General features: G+C 41.7%; 1 protein-coding gene and 1 long non-coding RNA gene across 2 annotated transcripts; one reads left to right on the top strand and one right to left on the bottom strand.

Annotated features, from left to right (window-relative positions):
- The first annotated feature begins 6,968 nt into the window (after positions 1–6,968).
- Positions 6,969–8,231, top strand: LOC109522177 (uncharacterized). The gene is made up of 2 exons (XR_002169520.1): positions 6,969–7,220; positions 7,522–8,231. It is a non-coding gene; the product is annotated as an uncharacterized LOC109522177 (long non-coding RNA).
- Positions 8,232–13,089: 4,858 nt separating this feature from the next.
- On the bottom strand, positions 13,090–22,018 carry nr4a1 (nuclear receptor subfamily 4, group A, member 1). The gene is made up of 7 exons (XM_019881297.1): positions 21,698–22,018; positions 18,254–19,047; positions 16,881–17,010; positions 16,446–16,612; positions 15,571–15,773; positions 14,410–14,588; positions 13,090–14,305 (listed from the first exon to the last, which is right to left on the bottom strand). The coding sequence occupies exons 2-7, from the start codon at positions 19,043–19,045 to the stop codon at positions 14,043–14,045; spliced, it is 1,734 nt and encodes a 577-aa protein (XP_019736856.1). The 5' UTR covers positions 19,046–19,047; positions 21,698–22,018; the 3' UTR covers positions 13,090–14,042.
- Positions 22,019–22,940: the final 922 nt, after the last annotated feature.

Below are 22,940 nucleotides of genomic sequence, written 5' to 3'. Positions count from 1 at the left end.
CAATGTGATTACGTAAGCATATTGGACATCCTTGGCAGAAAAGATGGACTGGCAGACATCCCACTTGTTCCAGAAATCCATTGCATACCCGGCCACAAACGTTCTTTCCTGACAAGCTCCCCTTTTCCTGATCGTCTTGTTGCGAAAGTTTGGCAAATTGCGTTGAGAGTCCAGCTGATTCATTCACAGGAAAATGACATGGGAGGCTGGGGCGATTGTTTTAGACAAAAAGGCTACATGAGATAAAGCCAGCAAGCCATGTTTGAAGTTGGCTGTGACGACTTCCACAGCAGCGCAACTCTCCCTCTCTCAGATCCAATGGCCTGTACTCTTCTGCGAAATCACCAACATCGGATGTAACCTGCCTCCGCACAGAGAAGTGCCACACGGAATTTACGCCAGAACCCTAAGTTTTAACTTTGAAAGCAAACGATGAAACTAATCAATCCAAATGAATGCACTGTATGTTAAGACAATAATCCCCACACACATTTCAATTATTTTCCCTCCAGTGATTATGAAAGAACAAGTGAGAATGAAGGCAAACGAAGATGCTGTCATCAATCAGCTGTCAGCAGTGCTAATTAGCGCCTTCTTTCTCTGAGGCTATTCTTAGCCTCGGTGTTCCCTCCTTAGCAACACAGCACTGAGCAGCTGACAGATGCACAGTGAGAGCTTGATTGCAAACATACACACACACAGTGACCATTTGTTTTGTTTTTTTGTTTTGTTTTTTTTAAACCGTGTTGCCATCCCAATAACCCATAGGGGTTCATTACTATTTGAGACTTATGTAACATTTAAAAATCAAGGCATGCTATTAAATTCAGTCCGATATATTCGAACAAAGCATGCATCACAGCAACCACTTGCTGTGAGAAATCACCAGGTATGATCCCATTTCACTTAATTTGTACAAAATTATTTACAATTTCAAAATTATAAATTCTGGATCATTGTTCATCTATCCAAGTGGTGTATCGTGACAGAAATTACCATGCACTCCCACTATGTGGTAGACGATACAATTAAGCTGTGTGTCTACGGGTTACGAGCTGTGAGGCAAACAATAAGGCTAAGACACAGGAAGCAGAGCTCTTGAGGCACCAAAAATAAAAATGTATTATGTCCAAACTTGGTCCTCAAGGGCCACCGTCCTGCCTGTTTTCCAGCTCTCCCGGCTGCTACACACCTGATTCAAATGATCAGCTTATCAGCCAGCTCTGAAGAAGCATTAGAACGATCCTGATTATTTGAATCAGGTGTGTTGCAGCCGGGTGAGATGGAAAACAGGCAGGACGGCGGCCCTTGAGGACCGAGTTTGGACACCCCAGCCCTAGAGGTTGGACCGCATGCCAGGAGAAAGAGGGCAGCGACATGGCGAGACACAGGGCAGAGGTTAAGAGTATTCAAGCAAAAAAAAAAACAAAACAAAACAAAAAAAAAAACAAGAGGAGAAAGTGGCTAAATAGTTTGCCATCTACTGATGTGAATCAGGTGAGGGGGGTCAGTCTCCGCCTCTGAATTTGGGCCCGCCTCCTGTCACGAGCCAGCAAAGCAGAAAGGGAAAGGGGAGCAGAGAAACATGGCAGAGGCGAAACAGAACCATGACACTGTTGCCAGTAATAGTTTTGTCTCCAACTAAACAGGCCCACATTTTTGTATTGTATATACAAACGTAACTCTGGTAGTCAAGAAATGTTGGGAAACACATTATCACTGCTCAAGTACAAAACAACCACAAAGCACAATGTGAAGATGTCCTTTGGACACCAGCCAACAGTTGCAATATCTATCAAACAGCAGTGGGTGACAGTAACACTCTGCTCACACTTTCCTGGCTGTTGCCTTTCCATTGTGTCTGTATATGTCAGACCCAGTGTTACTTTTGATTTCTCAACTCCTCTTGACACTTGCGTGACAGTTGAGAATGTTAAAATGATGAATTTCAGTGCAAAAGCTGGCAAGTGCCATTTGGACAAAAATAGAGGCACGCCTGTCAGCAGACTGCCTGTCACAGCATCATTCGATGTTGCATTTCCAAACCCAGCAAAACCGAATAATTCCCTTGAAAAACACATCAAAACGCAAGGTTTTATTATTTTTCTTTAGAAACCGACAAATGTATCTAACTGCAGAAAGCACTTAAGTCCTCAAACATGTCTGCGCTCTTTAATTTACTCGCTGCTAATATAGCTTATTTTTGAAAGTGAGTGTCAAATATGATCATGATAATGAGAAAGTGAGTGCCAAATATGACGAGGATACAATGAAACACATCGGGTCGGTGAGATTGGTGGTGGTGTTAAGGTCCGTAGATTGTACAAGGAAGCCTTCGCCAATGTTGGTCGCAATCAAGCGGGTCGACCGGATGTTGAGGAGAAGATTGATGACTTTGGGCAACCAACGTGACTTGTCTCATCTCTTTCTCTCTTTGAAGGGCTACAATTAAGAGTTCATTTAAATTGAGGGTAGAGTTTAAATGACTGAAGTTTTAGTACCCTCACCTTTTGTTCATTTTATTCACCAGACATAACGCTCACCTATCAGCATTGTTTTATACAGTGAAACTCCTCTACAACGAAACCTACATGGGCGAAAATACCCCCTAGTGTAAAAAAATGTTCATGCATGAAAGCCATTCCCACTTTTCTGCTCCCCCTAAAACGAAAAGTCCCCCTGTTCCGTTATGCGAAATCTTTTTCTCTGCTCTTGCCTCCTAACGAGATTCACGACAACGAAAACAAGCCTTCCGTAAAAATCGAATCCAACCTCAGCATGCCACAGCGACCTCGACTGCTTCATTCGGAAACGGCAACAGCAACCATCACACTGGTTTACAGATGCGCAGTAGTACATGAAGTATTTGTTATTGTTAGTTTCAGATGCAGCACGAACGTTGAATTGCTAAAATGGCTACACAACGGACCTTTGCATACCAAGGAGTTCAGAAAAGAAAAGCTTTAACGCTTAAAGACAGGATAAAGGTAATAAAAATGAAAGATGGAAGAAGCAAAATAAAAAGACATTATGCAAGAAATTGATGTAAATGAAAGTAAATACTGATTGTAAATTTTGCAATTTCTTCCCCTTTTTTTCTTTCTACGCTGGCTATATGAAGTGCCAAATAAGTGTATGCTCATACTTATGCCCTATTGGAATAAAAACAAAAAAGTACACATGTACGTTTTTGTGTGTGTTCGTGTTTACGTCTGAGATAAAATTTGCTACAGTGAAAAGTCCCCTGTTGTGAAAAACGTCTTGCCGCAAACATGATTTCGTTGTAGAGGAGTTTCACTGTATTGTAGTTTTACGACAATTTTGTTTTTTTGATGTTTTATTTTCCTTGAGTTGTCTGCTTTTTGGTTAGGTTTATTTTTGACCCAGCTGTTTTTAGAGTGCTTCAATAGTTCTCCCTCATTAAAACCCTAATGAGGGTTTTAACCCTTTCAGGGACAGCATTTACTACAGTGGACATCTTATCATGTGATCAGGTTCCAGCTTATCATTATTGGTGCATGACAGGGTTAAGAGTGCAACAGTTTGATTTCGCCTTTGCAAATTCAATTGTGCTCAGTTTTGAGCAACCCTTTGCCATGTTTTGATTGGAGCTTGTGTTCGGATTCATAGAGAGGAAATTCAACCTCATCTTTCATGCCGTGCTCTTGGCGGCAGTAACTAGGTGACGTGGTTGTGGAGGTGTTGCAGGAAGTCCCCCCTGGTGGTTGTGTGTCCTGGAAAAACGGCCTGGCAGAAGTCGCACACGTAAGACTGCAGAGCCACGTCGGACATCAGCAATCTACCTGGAAGACTTGGGAGGTCAAAGCCAAGGAATTGACGGTCTGACAGAGACATCTGAGGTAAACACATTTTTACAAGTAAATATGCGAAACAATGTGTTGGTGTGACGAAATGATGTCTCCCAATGTGGTTGATTTACCCTCTTTGAGTCCTGGTGGCTCCCGCCTCCACTTGGAGGATCACAGCAGAACTTTGCTGTCACAAGGTCCTCTCCTGAGGACATCTTTTGTTGCGCTTTGCCCTCAGGCGCCTTCATGCTGAACTTGCGCATATCTTCAGCCAAGGGATGAGATGTGTTCTCATTTGCGGCGAGCGCATACACGTCACACTTTGCTGCAGGGTTGGGCGCACTTATTGGGTTTCCTTGGAAATGCGTCGGGATTTCTCGGATACGCTCGGCAGTCGAGTCTCCGTTAGGAGCATCTGCAGACAAACACTTTTACTGAGTCATCTTGATGGATCGTGAGATCTATTTTATTTTTTTTTTTTTGGACTGTTTTGCTGAACCTTTTGCCTTCTGTAGAGTTGTCATGAGACTATGTAACAGAGCAGCCTGCCTGAGGCAAAGAGATCTCAGGCGAACAAACTCCTGGTAAAGTTCTCTGTATGCGGCGTCCATCTCACGTCACCGGTCTGCAGCTGTGGAATCACATGGCTTAGTTGGATGAGGATTTTAACACTTTGAGTTTTGTCACCACAGTCGAAAGAAACCGTTACATGTGGACAGAATAGCAGATGAACACCCAAAAGCAAAAACATGTGGCAAGCACAGGACGTCACCAAAAAAAAAAAGTAAATATAAATCGTTTGTCAATTCGCCCTCTTGTCCGTCCGTTCTTTGATCCTCGTGGTCTTGTGAACCATCACCAGTTCTGGTCCAAGTCACATTCCAATTGAAAGTCGGCATAAAGCAAAGAACTCACCGAATTTGGCGGATGTTATTCTTTTCTGTTATCTTAAAAGAAGCATGCATCGGTTGGTTACTTGTGAAGACTTGTCTGGGAAAATATACCAAGATGCATTTCGTGCTGCAATCAAAATGGCTTTACCGAAATACATCAGGTGGGGTTTCACAAGTGTATTGCCATTGCAATTACAAACAGAGTAGCGTTCTCAGGAAGGATGTTCTCAAGTATATTCTGAGGAAGACTATGCTTGCCAACTTTCATTTTTATTGACAACACTTAGTTTTAGGAGCAGTTAGAGTGATTAATAAGGGGGATATGATATCATTAACAAAGCCTGGACACTGACTAAACATGAAGTATAAAGTGGATTTGGATCGCTGGGGTGAAACATTGAGTTCATCTTAAGTGTATGACCTAGAAATTGGTATTTTGAGATGCTCATAAATGCACAGATGACACCCATCCATCCGTATTCTGTACCGTTTACCTTCACTGTGGTCGTCAGTGAGCTGGAGCCGATCCCAGTTTATCTCCGGTAAGAGGCAAGACACACAAACAAGCAACCAGTCCCACGCATGTTCACACCGAGTGACAAGTCTTCAATTACCTCAAGGAATGTGGGAGGTAACCGGTCACTTGAGAAAAGCCGCAGAGAACATGCAAACGCCACACAGGAAGTCAGGATTTCAACTTCCAATCTGCAGTTATGTACGTACTGCGAGGCAGATGTGCTACCCACTCGCTCACATCGCCGCTGCTCTTGACAAATGAACGAATCATCTCAATGAAACACCACGAAGCAAACCGTCAATTACACATGACTCGAATTTCTTTCTGCGGAAGGATGACGTGTACTTTTATCATTCTTAATTCACTCCTTGAGGAATTCTGAGATTTCAGCGATAGATTCACTGTCAATAATGCTGTGGGGGAAACTCAGTCAGTAGTTAGACGTGTACAACTGCGCTACAGTATTAGCATACACAAGAGGGCCAAATATTTGAGTGGTTTATTGCAATAGTAGTTTCCACTGAGTGTGTATTAAATTAAACATCTACTGACCTGTCATGCGATCGACTGCCACGGCTCCAAACAGTCACTTCTCTAAACCAGCCTCCATCTTATAAAGCACTTCCGGAAGAGCCCAAAACATTTGTGATATAAATTCAAACCATTGTGGTTGTTTCTCTCGTGTTCCACTGACTAGAAGTTATCAAGCAAAAGGGAAGTGGCTCAGGAGAATAAGGAAGTTAAAAGCATTTTGTTGAAAGAGGACCTCATCGGTTAAATAAGAGTACGGAAAATATTTTTAGAACGTCACAGCAGGCGCCGCAATCTGTTGTTATGTGACACAACATCAGAATAACGTCAGTGTCAGGATTTTGGAAAGTTGTGACCATTTTTGGGCAAACAGCTTTCTGGTTTTTTTTTCTTCCAGCATGAACCTGGAACGTACATAGAGAAAATCCGACAAATGTCATTGTTACATCGGACAACGACAATTTCAGTGTGACGCTTTTGAGTCCCTAAAACCTCTTCAATTAAAGCTGGAATTCCCCCTCCTAAACCACATCTTGATGTCTTAGAAATTTATTCCAAAACCATTTTGGGAGTGCAAAGCCAAAAATCCTTCATCTTTGTCCAAATGAATCAATTGACAAATAGTATGATGGCATCATTTTTTTCAATATTAGAACCTAGATCACAACACAAATGAAAGTGTGTGTTTGAAATACACACACACACACACACACACACACACACACACACACACACACACACACACACACACACACACTCGTGTGTATGCCCTGTGATTGGCTGGCAACCAGTTTAGGGTGTCCCCCACCTACTGCCTGAAGACAGCTGGGAGAGGCTCCAGCACATCCGCAACCCTTGTGATGATAAGCAGATTAAAAAAAAATGGATGGATGAATGGAAGAAAGATACATTGCCTGTTACAGTGACTAAAAATGTTCTTATTTTGATATTTTGACCATGGAACAAATTCATTGATTTTTTCATTACTTTCCATGGGAAATGTTGTTTTGCCAAATCCAAACCAATTCCAAATCTGTTAGTTTATCTCAAAGAGCATGATTAAGGTGCTTCTGGTCACATGATGTCCAGTACTGGAATGTGAGTCTGTGTCATATGCTTTATTAAGACGAATGGATGGAACTGCTGCTTGAGGCTGATATTGGTTTAAAAATAAACCTTGTTTAATACGACGGAGTCCGATGGGTGGCAGACTACTTTCTCTGACATCCATCCACATGAGTGCTCAGACTCCCCCCTCGCCACCCCCTCTCACCCCACTCCCTCTGAGTTTACAGCCAGCACCTTGTGATCCCACCGGACTTGGCAGTCCACTTCACTTATATAACTCTGTCTAAGGAACGTGGGGAGCCTCACTCTAATCACATCTTTACAAAACGGCTTCGGTGTGGATGGCGGTGGAACAACAAATTCAGAACAGAGTCTTGGTAGCACACATCAAAAGGGACTTGTGTGAGAAATTTCAATACTGTGCGAGATTTATGAATCTTATCATGGATTTTTACCACACAAAAGTCATCAGGGGAAATGATCAATGGATCTCTGTAAATTTGTTTGAAAATGATGATTTATGATTGTCTCCAGCATGCCCGCACATTCATATTTATTAGTGGTCCCCCATGATGTTAGATTACTTCTATGACAATGAGTACAAATTGTTGTGAGAGGAATCAACTTCTGATGTGAGCAATTTTATTGCATTGGGGGGGGCATTTAATTCACTGCCATTGACGAGTGTACTTGTCAACTACAGGGATGGGTCGGGTGAGCGTCTGATGCCGTTCCACAATTTCAAACCTGGAAACAAACACAATTAAATGACATCGATACCCCATTTTGGATATGAGATCAGCCCAAATGTGAGTCCACTGGGACAAACGGCTCCATTTTGTGCAATGTTTTTTTTTTTCTTCCTACCACTGATTAAAAAAGATCAACAGGAGGGGGACTATTCTTTCATTTGGGAGATTCATTTAGCACAATATCTAGAATGTTCTTGAAAATGTCAAAATACTGTAAAATGGCCGGAACTGAATCAGTTAAACTGTTACTTTGTGGCTTAATATCATTGCACTGAAAACTGCATTGAATGCAAAACGTCATCAAACAAACTTTTTTTTTTTTGCTCTGGAAAAACATTGAGCTGAACTTGAAAAAGTATCTCAAACACTATTTCATGCCGACTATGCTTCCTCAAAAAGATTAGTTTCAGTTGTTTTTGTTACATAGTTCACGCTCAGTGTATTTTACTCATGCTGAAAGTCGATGTGACCAACCAGTCAAGTCTCAAGTTTTATTTTGAAAGTCCCTGCTCTTTGCCAGACAGTCTCTATTAATATCTCTCTTAAAATACTGTCCTCTGGTTACGCGTGTAACACCATCATGTGTGTCAGGTTGCTAACATATACAAGATACCGCACATGGCAATAAAAATGAAAATATCTACGCTATACAGTATGTTTTAAAAAAAAACGATGCACTCAATAGGTGTCAGCGGTGGATAATGCGGTTAGCATCTGATAGCTGTGGAGGCAGTAGACTTTCACCTACTCACCCCACACGTACAAGCCCAAGTAACATAAGACTAAGGTGCACAGATGCCGGTGAACAAGCCGGTGCGAATGCATAATGCAAATTCGCACGGCTGCTAGTATGAAGACTTTTGACAGAAAATATTTGCGCCGCTATTTTTAACAGCCGCTCTTGTTTCCACGGACTTGTTTGACACGTTGTCGCTTCCAACACCACTCGAGGAGAAGAAACAGAAAGCGTTGCTCTGAAGAGGTATGTCAATGTGGTCGAGATACATGTAGCATATATCGGTGAAACACATTTGAAATCCATTTTGAGGAGAGCGTTTTCATTTTGGATTTCTGCAGATATTTGATGATCTTATCCATCAGACCACCAACTGAGTTTGCTGCTTTGTGCACCATGTGTTTGTTCTGACCTTGAACTCCTTCCTTTCACACACATGCACTCTGCCACCCTTGCATTGCACTTGATCCTTGTGTTGGGGGCTCTCTGAAGAGTGTGTACGTGTGTATTAGTGGTGGTAGGGGGGAGCTTTGCTGTGAATAACTTCTGGGCCAGGAACCGTCATCTGCCAGTGAAACACGATCTGTCCTGTCAGTCTCGTTTTATAATCGTAACATTCTCATGTTTTTTGGCTGAGCAGAGAGAAGTTTCCAACATAGTGAGAAGCGCACATGAACACATACAGAAACAGATATCCTTTTTATCTCTTGCTGTGCTTCTCGAGCAGCAGTGATATTACAATTTGGAACGGGCTATCTACATACACTGCATTACAATTGGCGTTCATCATTTTGTCTTTAATTTATATTTTCTTACCGATCAGTTCCACACAATTTCATAACGTTCGGTAAGCACAAAACTCCAAACAACAGAGTGAAAATTGATTTTTTGCCATGGGAAGAATAAGTTTCTGTATATTCAATGTAACTAGAAATAAATAAACAATTAACATTTGTTTTATAGTATATATATATATATATATATATATGACAAAAATACACACAATGTGTTTTAATAGACTGTGAAAAAAAACCCATAGAGTTAAAAAAAGGGTAGCTTGCAATATTCATGTGTCCATATTTCCCATATTCAAAAGAAAAAAAAAACTGAGTTTTTTTTAAACGATCTCATTTCTTAAGATATGCAAATTCCACGCCATAATTGGGAAATACTATGTAACAATTAAGAGATAAGTCATAATTACAAGATACTAGGTCATTGTGATGAGATATAATTATGAGCGACTTCTTTTTAACCACACTGCCAAAGCTTGGGCTATTTGTGCTCCCTAAGAATATAAAAGGGAACTTTATGCAGGTACTGTGCACGTCTACATGGCAAAATGTGGGAATGAGCCCGTCTCGGCTCCTACTCTTCTATTTTAAATGGCATAAATAGCCTTCAATTCTATCAAGGCGGATTATGTAACCTGTTATGTTTAATTAACAGCGACAGGGCAATAATGTACAAGAACAGAACATTGGAAGGCCAATTTGTGGGTAACTCTCAACAGTTGGACATTAGTATACAGTATTTGTTTCTTCATATATTGTCTTATTATCTAAGTAACACTTTTACGTTGTCATCATGATCTTTGCTGATTGCCCTCAAATGAGGTTTGTTGTCAAATTCACTGCAGATTAACTTGAAATTTGATGTTTTGTGAATGACTTGCTTCTCAAGATGGTAATCGTCCTGGCATATGCAAAAGGAAGAGTAGAAAATAACACCGGTCAAGTGCATCACTGTCAAACTCGTAGATTTACACCAAAGACACAACAACAACAGACATTTAATAGGCGAGGTGCAAACAGATCCCCAGCAACCAATCCTCCACCGGAGAATGATAATTCACTTAGAAGTTAATACGTCGGGGAGCAAAAGAGCTTTAGTTGGTGATGTGGGGAGTGGGGGGGATTGGCGTGACTATTGACGTCTGCCAAGTCATTTATCAGCAGACTCTCTCGGTGAGAAAGCCCAGATCAAATTACGGACGTTTCTATGGGCTCAACAATGGCCGGCTATAAATAAACTCGCAGAGGGTTTTCCACGCTCAATAACACACCCACGCTGCAAAGTGACGAGCGCCATTATATACGTCCAAATATATGAGTGTATTAATCAACATGCCATGGCAGTAGAACATGCACATTTGTAGGTTTGACATAACTGGAAATGAAAGAGGAATAATTCCAACGCGGCGATGGCCCCACGGAATACAAAGCAGCTTCCCAAAGTTATTTGCAGCTCAGTCCGTCAATAAACGACAGGTGCAACATCCTCACAAGCAAACCTATTAGCTTTCTTCCCACTGCGACAACATTGTCAGCCTCTCCCTCAAACACACGCAAATTCTCCGTGCGCATTTATGGGATTTGCTTCGCTGGATCATCCGAAATGAATCTAAAGATAATAATCATCGAGCGAGTCGTGTGGGATGTCGGGATACTCCTCCACATTGGCCCACCACTGTAGTGACTACAAAAGTATTTGCTATTTAAAACAGAGCAATGCATGTAAATGTTTGAGTTTGTCAACACAAAGCTGTCTCATGCCCCTTCGGTGTCAATTCAAATGACAAGAAAACAAACTTGTTTTGTTGACCAACAATAGGCTACTACTATTTGAAGTTTAAATCTGAATTACAGCGAATGACTACACTACAATACCATTAAAAGCAAACTGCAATCTGTGATCAATAATGTGGGCGGTAAATGTGAGCGTCTACATGAAATATAATGAGTAATTGTTGTCAACATTATTCGAACCTTAAATCCTGTTGCCCTGTGAGATGGATTTTGAAATAACAAAAGCCTACTTGCAAAATGGGCAACCGGCCCTCCTGCGCTTATAAAATCCTGAGATATTTATCATTATTTATTTTTTTTTTTTGTGGACAGCATTTTGCTTTAACAGTAGCTGCTCATGCAAAACGCAACACATTTCTTCATGGTGAGACAAATAAAGGTTTTCTTATCTTCTTATCTTATGTATTTCCATATACATATGACATCTCCACGCATGCACGCATGGTGTGAACATAATTCCATGTATGTTCAGGGTCCACAGTCTGTGTCCGAATGCTGAGGGTTCTAAAGTTGAGCGGCAGACAACAAATCCGGATGGCACTTTTGAGGGGCAAAAAAAAAAAAAAAAAAATCAAAAGGGTTCTGCTCTTGTTTCCACGCAGTCTGCCAGCAGCAAAGCTCAGACAACTATATCTCGGTGTACAGAAGGATCAAGTATCGGGTAGATGAGGACAGCGTAACCGTGACTTCTTCCTCTGGTAGGGGAGGAAAATGTTTTATTGACATGGCCAGCTTGATAACATTTAGTAGATCGCAGTAGGTTTTATGTCAGTGCAAATCTAATGTCTAAGTCAGTCAATGTGAAAACTGGTTTTCTTTAAAACTGCTGTTCCTCACAGACGGGAGGTTTGAATCTCAGCTCAGGCCCACGTGTGTGGGGTTTGCAACTTCTGCTTGTGTGGTTTTTCCTCCGGCTCCCTCCCACATTTCCCAAAACGAGCAAGTAAATGAGGACTCTAAATTGTGCACAGGTGAATCAATATTAGGTGCCTTTGAGACGCTCATTTTACAAATGCTCGTTTTACATTCAACCCGCAAAATAAAAGCACTCTGTAACACATTTTCAGAATTGATTATCAAATATACTCCATGTGAACACTTTCGCGTCATGAAAATCTCCCTTCCCCCTGAATGGAAAATTAAATCTATTGTATCTCTCTGGGTTGCACATTGTTTGTAGAGATCTCGGCTGTGCACAGTTTCTCCTAATATCCCGGTGACATTTTATAAGATATTAGCGTGGCTGACTTCAAGGGGGAAATAATGAGAAAGAAACACACAACAGAAGAATGTGCGAGACATGATCAGACACAAACTGGTCAGTGTTCATTTTGGTAGGCTAAGGCAGCGGCCCCCAACCCCCGGGCCGCGGACCGGTACCGGTCAAATAACTTACATTACCTCCGTTTTATTTACATCCGAATCCGAAGAATATTTTATTTTGAAAAATTACCGGATTCTCTACTACATTCGTCTACATTATGTCACTCTTGACGCAGGTCAAGGCGTGCTTCTCGGTCATGTGATAGCTTACCGCTAAAATGAAACCCAGGAGCTAGCAAAATTAGTAAAAAACAAACGTCTTTGGGAAGGGAAAAAGGCCCAGCCAGGAGACAGAAGAGGCAGAGACAGAAGCCTATGACTTTCAAGTAAAAGAAGGCTACATTTAAACGACAGTATCAGGAGTCCTACTTAAAATACGGATTTATCTCAACAGGAGATTCCTGCACACCGAGTCCACTGGTGATGGTTAGTCGTATTTTTGATGTACCTTTGTATTTGTGATGTATCTTATTTTGAAGGCACGTTTAAACATTACCATAGCGACCAGAGCAACGTTCCTCAGGTGTCATGATTCGTTTTTTTTATTATGTTTCGAAAATACCACAGTTTTCATGGAGGTCATATCATATTATTTTGTTGTATTTATCCATCACACCTGAAAGGGCGGACCCGGAAATTATTGTCTGAGGCTGAGCTAAAGAACAAGAAGTCAATAAAAGAAATGTCTGACTCCGCAAGATCCTCCCATTCGAATTATAAAATGGCTTGAAAACGTCTTTTGAATTACTGATTCATTTGTAGAAATTCATTCATGTGATCCCTACGGTAAAAAAAAAAAGACAAAAACAACCTCGCCTTACTTGATACGCTCACGCTGTGCAATGTTCACATATTACTGCATGTACTTTTTGTACAACTTTATTGACAGTTGCTTCAGGCACTTTTTGTCAAAAGCTTTTTCAAATTCAAGTTTGTCATCGTCTCGTTTGTGATATTCGAAATGACATTGACATTGAGTCACACGAGCTCAGCGGGAGGGTTGAGGAGTTTTTTGCAAGGCACTTTTTTTTAACCCTTTGAGGGACAGCGGTTACTACAATGGACAGCTTATCATGTTATCAGGTTACAGGGTGCATGAAAGGTTTAAATTGAATACTTGCATGTGTTTGTATGAGTGTAGACTGGAAGCCTGCCAGCATCAGCTTTAAAAGATGTCGGAAACGGCAACAATAAAGTAATGGCGGAACATTGTCTGTCATTTACGGCCATAAGGATCATGACTAAACTATGTTTTATCATAACAGGTGTAAACTTTGGCCCTTCCACAACTACCGTTGTGTCTCCCTTTTGAAACCCCTTTTGCACAATGTCCATTTTACCTTCCAACGCATGACTTGTCTTGTTTCCAGTGGGATCGACGGGCAGGAAAACGAGATTTGCGTGTTTGGTTGATCATCGACACTGCATAGCCAACATTGTTTTGAGTTGCATAGCATGGCAACATTTACACATTTAGCACAGCAATAAAGTCCTTTTACAAATGCACGCTCATATTATATGACCACTAATATCAGTTTCGGGTCACTTTGTAGCACCCGAACGGATAGCATGGCGCATAATGCAACATGAAGACATCTCAATAGTCAACATTACACACAGAGGTGGTTCTTCAGAGTGCTTGGTGCTGTTTTACACCTCTAATGGTTCCATGGGGTGCCAATCTTTAAAAATTCCGCATGCATGATTAAAGACCGGCGCTGTCGAGAGGGTCCCCATTATTTGGTGACAAGTCAAGTGCTTTATAGCACCAGCAAAACCACAAAAATCACATAAGGTGCGTTCCTTCTCCTGTGCGCGTTTGGATTCAGAATGGGAGGGTATCCATAAAGATTTTGTCCACGATAGGCGGAGGGGGGACGAGGTTCTCCAGTTTTAGGTAGAAGATGCGCTGCAGGCCCTGTGTGCAAAGAGTCCTCAGCTCCGGGAGCTTACCCAGAAGCCGAGAGAGATAATTGGGCTGGGTTCGGCTTGTTTCCGATCTGTTTCCACTGGCGTGCTCCCTTAAAGATGAGATGAGGTTGCTCTGGAAGTCTTCAACACGTTTGGGTTCTTTGAGGCCGTGTCGATCTAAGAGTCAAAAGACGACGAGTGAGTCACGCAATGAGAAACGCGGCCCGAGCATGTAACCGATGCGCTGTGGTTGACCGTGAGAAGGAAACAAACGGCCGTACCGGTGATGATGACGAGCGCCGAAAGGCACGCGAACAGCGAGACGTCTAAGTTCATTCGATGAAGGCTCTGGGAGAAATCCATGATGGAGTCGATCCAGTCGCCAAAACTACGAACACACTGCATTCGGTGGAGGACCACGCCATTGCAGAAGATCAATTTGTGCTTCTCGGGATTTGACCTGGAAAAATGTTAAATTGTTGGAATGGATTGAGATACCGATTTAAGTAGATCTGAACGCTTTGGAAAAAAAATGTCATTTTTCTCCTCGATGTTGCGATTGCGATTTCATAGGCGATTATCATGTGTCGTAAATGAGAACGGAAAAGATTATTTTTGGAAATTGTTTTGTATGGCAGATCTTCACCCATGAGTGCTGTTTTCTTTTTCTGTCCTGTACTCTTTCCGCATGAAATTTTTGTGACAGTTGTGACAATTGAAATTCTATGCATCTGACCTTATTACTTTTTGGGGTGAAGTGCTGGTATAAAATCGATAAAAATTTCCCCAAGGAATGTACGTGTTTATCATTTCTGTCGAGAAACTCTTCAAGAATTGCTACCTGATGACATTTATCAGTTATGTTTGTGCATATGAAGAGCATCCTTCTTCGATGAGACTTGAATGAACGAGCCGTCAATTGGTGAGCACTTTTTGCCAGATCGATTGCGCAGAAATAGCGTCGGCCATTGGTGACAACTGATCATTCCGACTGGCTGTTAGCTATAAAGTCAGAAACGGAAAGTGACCGAAGCAAACAAAGTGAAAAGAAACACAAACGATCTCGTAGATCAAGCTCAGCTGAAGTGTCATTTACTGCATCCTTACTTGTATTATGAGTGTGTTGGTCAATTTCGGTATGTGTGCATTTAATTTCAAGAAATCATAACTGTGAATGGTATGTTAAACAATGACTTATGGACCATGTTCCATGACAGGAAACGTAAATGACACTATCTATTGACGTGTGCCCCACGAAAGTGTGTGAGAGAGGCGGGTGAGTGGGAGGTGATGACATTTGAAGCATGGCGTCTTTGTAATTTGAAAACCGCAATCTACAACCACTGCGTTATCGGACTGAATTCAATTAATCGTTCCGCCCTAGTATTATTACAAATAGGCGTAGTGGCGCACACTACAATTGATTTTGAAATGCAGCTAACCTGTATGCCAGGCGTAGGATGAACAGCTCAACAAAGGCAGATTCAAGAAGTAACTGCTGGTCCTCTGTGCAAAAGTCGGAGAATCCCGGGATCGTGTCCGCCCAGGTTTTTATGACTTCCAATGATCCAGTCAATAGGTCGTAGAACTGCTGAACGTCACCAGCGTCCTCCTTCTCCGAAACCTTGTCCACTGTCTCCTGGTACTGAGGAGCAAGAGGAGGCGGGCTTTATAATACTTTATTCACTCATTTGCATATTTTATTTTATCGTGATGGCCAAGGGGTCGAGCTAATCTGTTGCAACAAGATGAGGCAAAAAAAAGGAAATCCACTGGATGGTATTTTTGAGCACTTTATCGCCAAGGCACATGCTGACACTTGGACAAATCTCTGCTGCCACCCCATCAACCAGCATCCCGTTGTTCAGTCACAGTGGAGCAAAATTCTCAACGCCTTGCTGCAGTACGTTTTTAGAAACAGGCAGGACACTTTGGTATGCGGTTATGCAGACAAATGAGACGTTCACATCGCCGACCATTGAGAAATGTCAGGCGCCATCTTCCACATTGCAATGAAAACTGGAAGAAAACAAAACGCAAAAACCTGCGAACCTAACCCTAACAATAATCGTCACCCAACCCTAACCCCTACATTCCATAAAAATGGGCTCCAGGCATTTCAACCCTTTCAGTGAGAGGCTTATCATGTTATCGGGTCACAGGTGCATGAAAGGGTTAATATTGTGTCCATTATTGTGTGACTTGTCTCCAGAATTAAACATGGACATCTTTGGAACAATGTAAATCACTGAAAAAAAAATGGTGAAAGCGCAGAAAAACGAAGATGAACGCAAACTAGCGAGACGTGAGCACTTACTTTGGAGTAGTCAAGCTTGCCGATGGTCGGGTTGGAGTCTAAATGTGCGCGTACTAGCAAGGAAATGATGTTGACACTGGGAGGGGTGGTGGAGGAAGCCTCAGCCACCGTCTTCGGTTTGGATGGCAGACGGCCTCGGCGACCTTTCAGGCTGTCAGTTCGAACAACTAGGGACAGCAAAGATGAGAGGAAGACTTTCAAGTGCACGCTTGTGTCCTTCACATGGCTGCGCTAAACACTTGGGGGATGGGGGGGGGGGAACAGCTGCTATAGTATATCCATTTCTTTCTGCAGCTGGCATTGTAAATCTCCACTAACGTGTATGTGTCTTTCATGCCGAGCTTTGGTTTCATAAGATTGTTATTACAAACCATAGTTTAGCCATCATCATGCGTAAGTCAGTGAAAACTCCAAGTGAGGCTGATGTTACTTTACCTTCTTTGACCATTCCCACTGTAAGACATTTCTGGAAACGACAGAACTGGCAGCGGTTCCTCCTCCTCTTGTCCACTGGACAGTCTTTATTAGCCAAGCAAACATATTTGGCATTTTTCTGCACAGTTCGCTGTCAATCAGAGCAGTGGGGGAGGCAGAGAGGGGGGGATAATATCACTACAGCTGTATTGTTTGTCATGCTAAAATTACAGTAGCAATAGTAGTCCTTTATTGGGCAAGGATCTATATTTGGTTACCAGAATGGACTTTGCAAGCCTAACAATGAAAGATGAATTGTGTGATTTTTTTTTTTTTCCCAAATCAACAAATGAAAATCATGTTAGTCAATAAAAATGTATGAATTGTTTTGTTCTAATGTATTTTCTTTGTTGGAATGATCATTTCCTTTTAGCTTCGATGGTATTTAATATCTAATATAAACAGGTGTCAAAATCAAGGCCAAAGGCCAATCTGGCGTGCTGCATCATTTTATATGGCCCACGAAAGCAAATTATGAGCATCGACTTCATGTTTTGTGCTAGAAAATTGCAAATAGTCTTTACTTTTGAAAACGTTGAGATTTTGCAAGCCTTTGTTTCCCAGTCCCCCTTTTTAAGCAAATTAGAAATTTTTACTGGCCTCTGATTTCAAAAGTAGTTATTCAGCAATTTTTGTGTGGATGTGATATGAGGCGATCAAACATTTATTCGGACTCACAGTCACCCAACGAAGGAAATCATAACTATGGCGCGGCCTGCGATCAATACGAGTTTGACAACGCTGTAATCCATAATGACATAATTAAATGCGTCAATTAGAGTTTGAAAAAAGGAAAATGAAATAGTATTAAACATCTTTTTTGCCACATTGTTTGCTTCAATTCAGTGGATATTGTGCTATTCCTTCTTGTGTGCAATGGCTCGGAAAAACTGCCAAAATATTAGTTGTTTTTCTTTTTCGTGAAAGGATAAAAAATATGCCTGTGAGAATTGTTTCACTGTCTGTCTACATGTGTTTGCTCCACTGTGTGTGTTCAAATATATGCATATGGCATTGTATGTTGTTTGCTAGCATTGTTTGTTCGCATTAAGGTAAACAGGCTGCATTATGGCAAAGCTATGTGGTTAAATACACAACTAGTCACTCCCTTTCTTTCATGATTAGTGACGGTAAACATCAACTGGGAGTGGCAATAAACAACTTGAAGCTTCTTTTTGGAAGATTGCTCACCAAAAGTGCCGCTTGATCTGAAGTGAGTTGTGTCCTGTGTAGCGCTGATTATGTGAAAATGTGATATCAAAGATATAGATTTCTGTTTGTATGTCTCAGAATTAAGAACAAAATGCAATCGGCAGCGCTTTCCATCCACTCACTTTGAAGAAACCTTTGCAGCCTTCACACGTCCGGACACCGTAGTGCTGACAGGATGCGTTGTCTCCGCACACGGCGCAGCGGCCCTCGCTCAAAGCCGGGTTGTGGATTTTGGGAGACCCCTCGACGAGCCTGGCGCCATGCTCCATGGACATGACGGGGCAATGGAGCGAAGACACTTGTTGCTGAGGGGACATAAAAAAAGGCTCGTCCTGACCAAGCTGAGCATCCTGGTGAGGCACCACGGGAGAGTGCTGCTCCGGCGTGGGGCTAAAGTGGAAAAAGGAGGCTTGCTTATCAGCTGGGGGGGCTGGATTGTAAGTGCTGAAAGGGGAATCCCATACAGGTGCACATAGTGTCTGAAAGCCTGATGTCGGAGGGGAAGCGGCGGGGTACCCTGGGCTGCCGTAGTAGTCGGAGCCGCATGACGACAGCGTCTCATCAAGGCAGCTGAGTGTAAATGAGCCTGGGTAGCAGCCATACACTTGGAGGTCATCGAGCTTGTAGGCTTGGTTCTGCATCTGACAGTCTGAACTTTCAGCGACCGAGGTGTGGCCAAATGAAACGGTAGACGTGGAAGGCGAGGCGGGAATCTTGCAGGAAAAAGCATCAAACTCCCCAATGTAGCCACTTCCCACTAAGGTATTGATGCTGGGTAACAACGACGTCGACAGCTGCTCCTTCTGGCCACCGACGTCCATCGCCAGTTTGGCACCCGGGTCAGGGTTTAAGAAGTCGGTGCTGAAGTGGGTGTCATGGGTCAGGGATACATGCTGCGTTTGTACACAGGGCATTGCTGGGGCATACAATGACATCGGTTAGTACAGGTGAAACAAAGCGCAAGTGGAAGACAAGTCAGGTTCAGTCATGCTTTGAAAATGTTACAAATTCAAAACCGCTGCCACGTGTGCCACGCAAATATCTTCGTTACCGCATCGGAGTAGTTTGGCACTAAATCACACAAATGCGGTTCAGTGCCACCGTACATGGGTTACAGTGATACGTGAGGCGTCAGCAAAACTATAAGACGGGGATCACTGTGAGTTATTTCTTGGGGACTGGTTAATGCCAGCAGTTTGTGGCACACTTCTTCAATTTAAAATGTGCTCAAATGACCTTTAATCATACGTTGAGACAACAATGTGATTCATCCGTGTGAAGCCACTGACCATTTTAATCATTTCTCACTAATTACACTGATGAACATGAAATATGAATCAGAGATGGCTCTATGTGACCCTAAATGTATTGTTTACGCAGTTTTTTTTAATGGTTTTACTTTTTTCTCTCACGTCAGGTTTTTGAGCAATTTTCATTTTTTGTTTTTGAGTTTGACCTGCAAAAAGTTGTGCAATATGTTGTTTTTTTACCATGCAGTGTAATTTACAGCTATGATACTTTTTTAAAAATTAAAAATAAAAGTTGATGAAGCGAACCCTCAATTCATAGGTATTTCTAAATATATTACTAAATTACATATCATGTTTTCATTATTATTATTATTATGATTATTATTATTATTATTATTATTATTATTATTATTGTTGTTGTTATAATGAAAACTTGGTGAAAAAACAAGGGCAGATTCTGAATCAGCGCAAAACAAAATCTCAAAAAGTGTACTTGCGTCTCGAATTTAAAAAAAAAAATTGATCAGTGTGATCAATGTGGATGTATCAAGGTAGGGCCCAAATAAATATCAGCACGAACCACTTTGTTTCGCTAAACCACCGCAAGCGTTTGTGTTTTCACATGATCATTTCTACAACATTCCAAGGAAATCACAATGTCCCATCACTGCTGAGCTCTTTTCAGAAGATGGCCGCAACCTCTTGGTGACTCCAAGTGTAAGAGCAACTAATTCATAATAGAGTGCTAGTATAACTCAAATGTGGAAGTTTTATTTTTTCCGAGGTCGCAGGGAGTGTGGCTACGATGAGTGTTCCCGCGAGTGTGTGACAAATGAGTGACAATATTTAAGTCCAACCTGATTGGTTGTTTGTCCTCAAGTGTAGTGGTTTCTTGAGTATCAAATTAGAGGTACAAGGCCAGAGACGTCTGATTATTTCACAGATTATATTTATCATGTACTACCGTCAAATCCAGGGGATGATGCCGCCTAAATATTTTTAGGTGGGGTTGGGTGGTTGGTGGGAGCTGCTGTAATGTTTTTTTTTCTGTTTGTTTTACATGCGTCTGGTGTGTGCCCAGCAAACTGTATTTTACTTAAATTTTAGGTGGGGGGTGGGGTAGTTGTTGGGTGGGGCTCGGTGTGACTGGGCCCCCTTAGGTGCACCGATTCTAATCATAATGACTGTTTTAAACAATATAACAAAAAAAATGTTTTTTTCAGGGGTGGGGGTTGTTAACTCACACTTTAGGGCGGAATTTTAACTTTCATTAGCTTATTTTTACACTTGTATCAAATTGTTACTGAAAACATTTCTTGTACAATCGGTTCAACAAATGTGACACTGGACCCTCGAAAAGATTATTTCTGCTCCCATTATTTCCTATGGGAAATTTTGTTTTGAAACAAGATCCCGGATTGTTTGTCTATAGAGACTGCGCTGTATTCCTTCTCGTCAGTAATCCACACCCGCCTTCTGTTTCCTTTATTATCCCCTTGAATGCTTTATTTCCCATTATGCCCTCTCCTTGGCTTCAAGGCATCTCAGCCCTCTTTAGAAAGTGTAGCCGTCGGTCCAGCGGAGCCGTCAGATGCTGTCAGATATTGTGTTACTGGCTGGTCGTGTTCTTAGGAACCTTGAGTGGAGGGCAACCCTCTTTCACAGGGACTAAACCAGGGAGTGTTGCAGATTGTATTACAAGAAGGGCCCAGTGCCATGTGAAATGGGAAGGGTGGCAAAGCCTGGTAATGCCTGTGTGTTTAATGTGTGTGTGTGTGTGTGTGTGTGTGTGTGTGTGTGTGTGTGTGTGTGTGTGTGTGTGTGTGTGTGTCTGTGTGTGTGTGTGTGTGTACTTGCACAGGTGTCTCTTTGAGGGCCGATTCAGGACACTGTGAGGACATTGTTGGAAAGTGATGGTTCAATCGGCCCACAACGAGAGACCTTTAAGGTGTGGCTTGAAGGTTAAGACTTGGCTTTTAGTTTTTAACACCAGGGCTTAGACTCACTCTTGGAACTTTGTTGAGACTGTGTAGAAATGCTTACCTAAAATTGTACAAATGTGCATAGTGTGCATAGCATTGTTTCATCATCTTATAAGATTTCAACAACCCAAAGTTGATCCCGATATGTCACAATAATCTCTAGATTTGATTGAGTGTGTTGAGCTGAAACAGAAAACAACTGAAATGTTCTTTCAATGTTTTTTTTTTTTTGCAGGACTTTTCTAGCCATTTATCACGTCATTATCACTGATATCAAATATTGATTAAGTGAAGCAAACAGCATGATTGCAAGTGACAGATATCAAACACTGACCTGATTCACGTAAATATCCAAATTCTGATGTTGTTCATGTACAGTATCCCAAAGGACTGAACTAGGCCCGGCTGATGCACACGCCCACTCACACTCACGCGCGTGCGCGCGCGCACACACAATCACACACGTACACGCATCAATTCAGATCCACGCGGGACGCACCATGCGCTGCCCGTTTTATCCGGCTGTGGAGACTACAAGGCGGGACGGTGCCTCAAACGGTGGAAGGAGAGGAGGGCAAGTTTCCGGTCCGCAGCCAATCACGTGGCGGCGGCCACCGACGTCATTTGAGTGACGCATTCGCGGGATTCCACTGACGCAAACGCCCATGCGCGCTCTAAATATAAACCACTAACTTGCTGCTCACGTGGGACTATTAATGGGCGTCAGAAAGAAAAAAAAAGTAGAGAACAAAAGAAAAAAAAAAGAACAAATATAGCCGCTGTTTGCAAGAAATGAATGAGTCGTTCGGCGTTCACCATGTCAGCTGAATCTTTTTTCAAATTTCTTCTTAAGCTTTTATGATGCATAACTAGACAGTCCGCTATACACAGTCAAAATAAAATAACGCATACTAACCACATGACGTATGCTGGATGATAAAAAGCGTTACAAATCCAGCAACAATAATATCAACAACAAAATCGACACTGCAAGCAATTTTCCAACACAAAATCATTTACATTCAATTCATATCGAGCAGTGCAATGGGATATTGGGAACCACGTCTGTTCCACAATTCTGAGGTTCAGGGTTGCAATTTTTGTGTATGCTTTCTATTTTCTCAGGGTACATTCCAATACATGAATGTTGGGTTTACAATTCCAACTGTTCAAACTGTAAACTGCTCAGCTTGTCGCTATTGCGGTTTTTTTCTGTCAAAATGTCAAAATAAAAGTGTAAAACTATGTGAGGTGTGTTTTCCACTTCTATTTTTTTTTTTACCAAATCAAAACATTCCAAACTGTTAACCCTATTCCTACTGCAAAATTATTTCAGAAATTTGAAATCAAAGATAAAAATAAAAAAAAGTTATTTTTCCCTGCAATCTCTATTTTTTTACCCATTTAAACTGTTCCAACATTAAATTGTTTAGTGCCATCTTTTTGATTCCAAAATAAAAACCTCAATGTTTTTCCTCCCCTCTCAAGTTCTACATTTTTTGAGCGATTCAAACGGTTCCAACTTTGAACTTCTCAGCTCATGAATATTAATACTTTTTTTTTTTTTTAAATAGATC

This window comes from Hippocampus comes, unplaced genomic scaffold, assembly GCF_001891065.2.
Source record: "Hippocampus comes isolate QL1 unplaced genomic scaffold, H_comes_QL1_v1.1 scaffold68, whole genome shotgun sequence".
NCBI classification, from domain to species: domain Eukaryota; kingdom Metazoa; phylum Chordata; class Actinopteri; order Syngnathiformes; family Syngnathidae; genus Hippocampus; species Hippocampus comes.
The sequence above is the reverse complement of the archived record's forward strand: the minus strand, read 5'-3'. Positions and strand labels throughout refer to the sequence as shown.

Bases quoted from the DNA above. Each gene is read 5' to 3' on its own strand.
- nr4a1 (XM_019881297.1), bottom strand. From the start codon at position 19,045: ATGCCCTGTGTACAAACGCAGCATGTATCCCTGACCCATGACACCCAC. The intron at 16,613-16,880 runs GTAAAGTAACAT...TGCTGTCCCTAG, and splicing joins AGTGGGAATGGTCAAAGAAG to TTGTTCGAACTGACAGCCTG. The intron at 14,306-14,409 runs GTACGGCCGTTT...TTTGACTCTTAG, and splicing joins GGCGCTCGTCATCATCACCG to ATCGACACGGCCTCAAAGAA.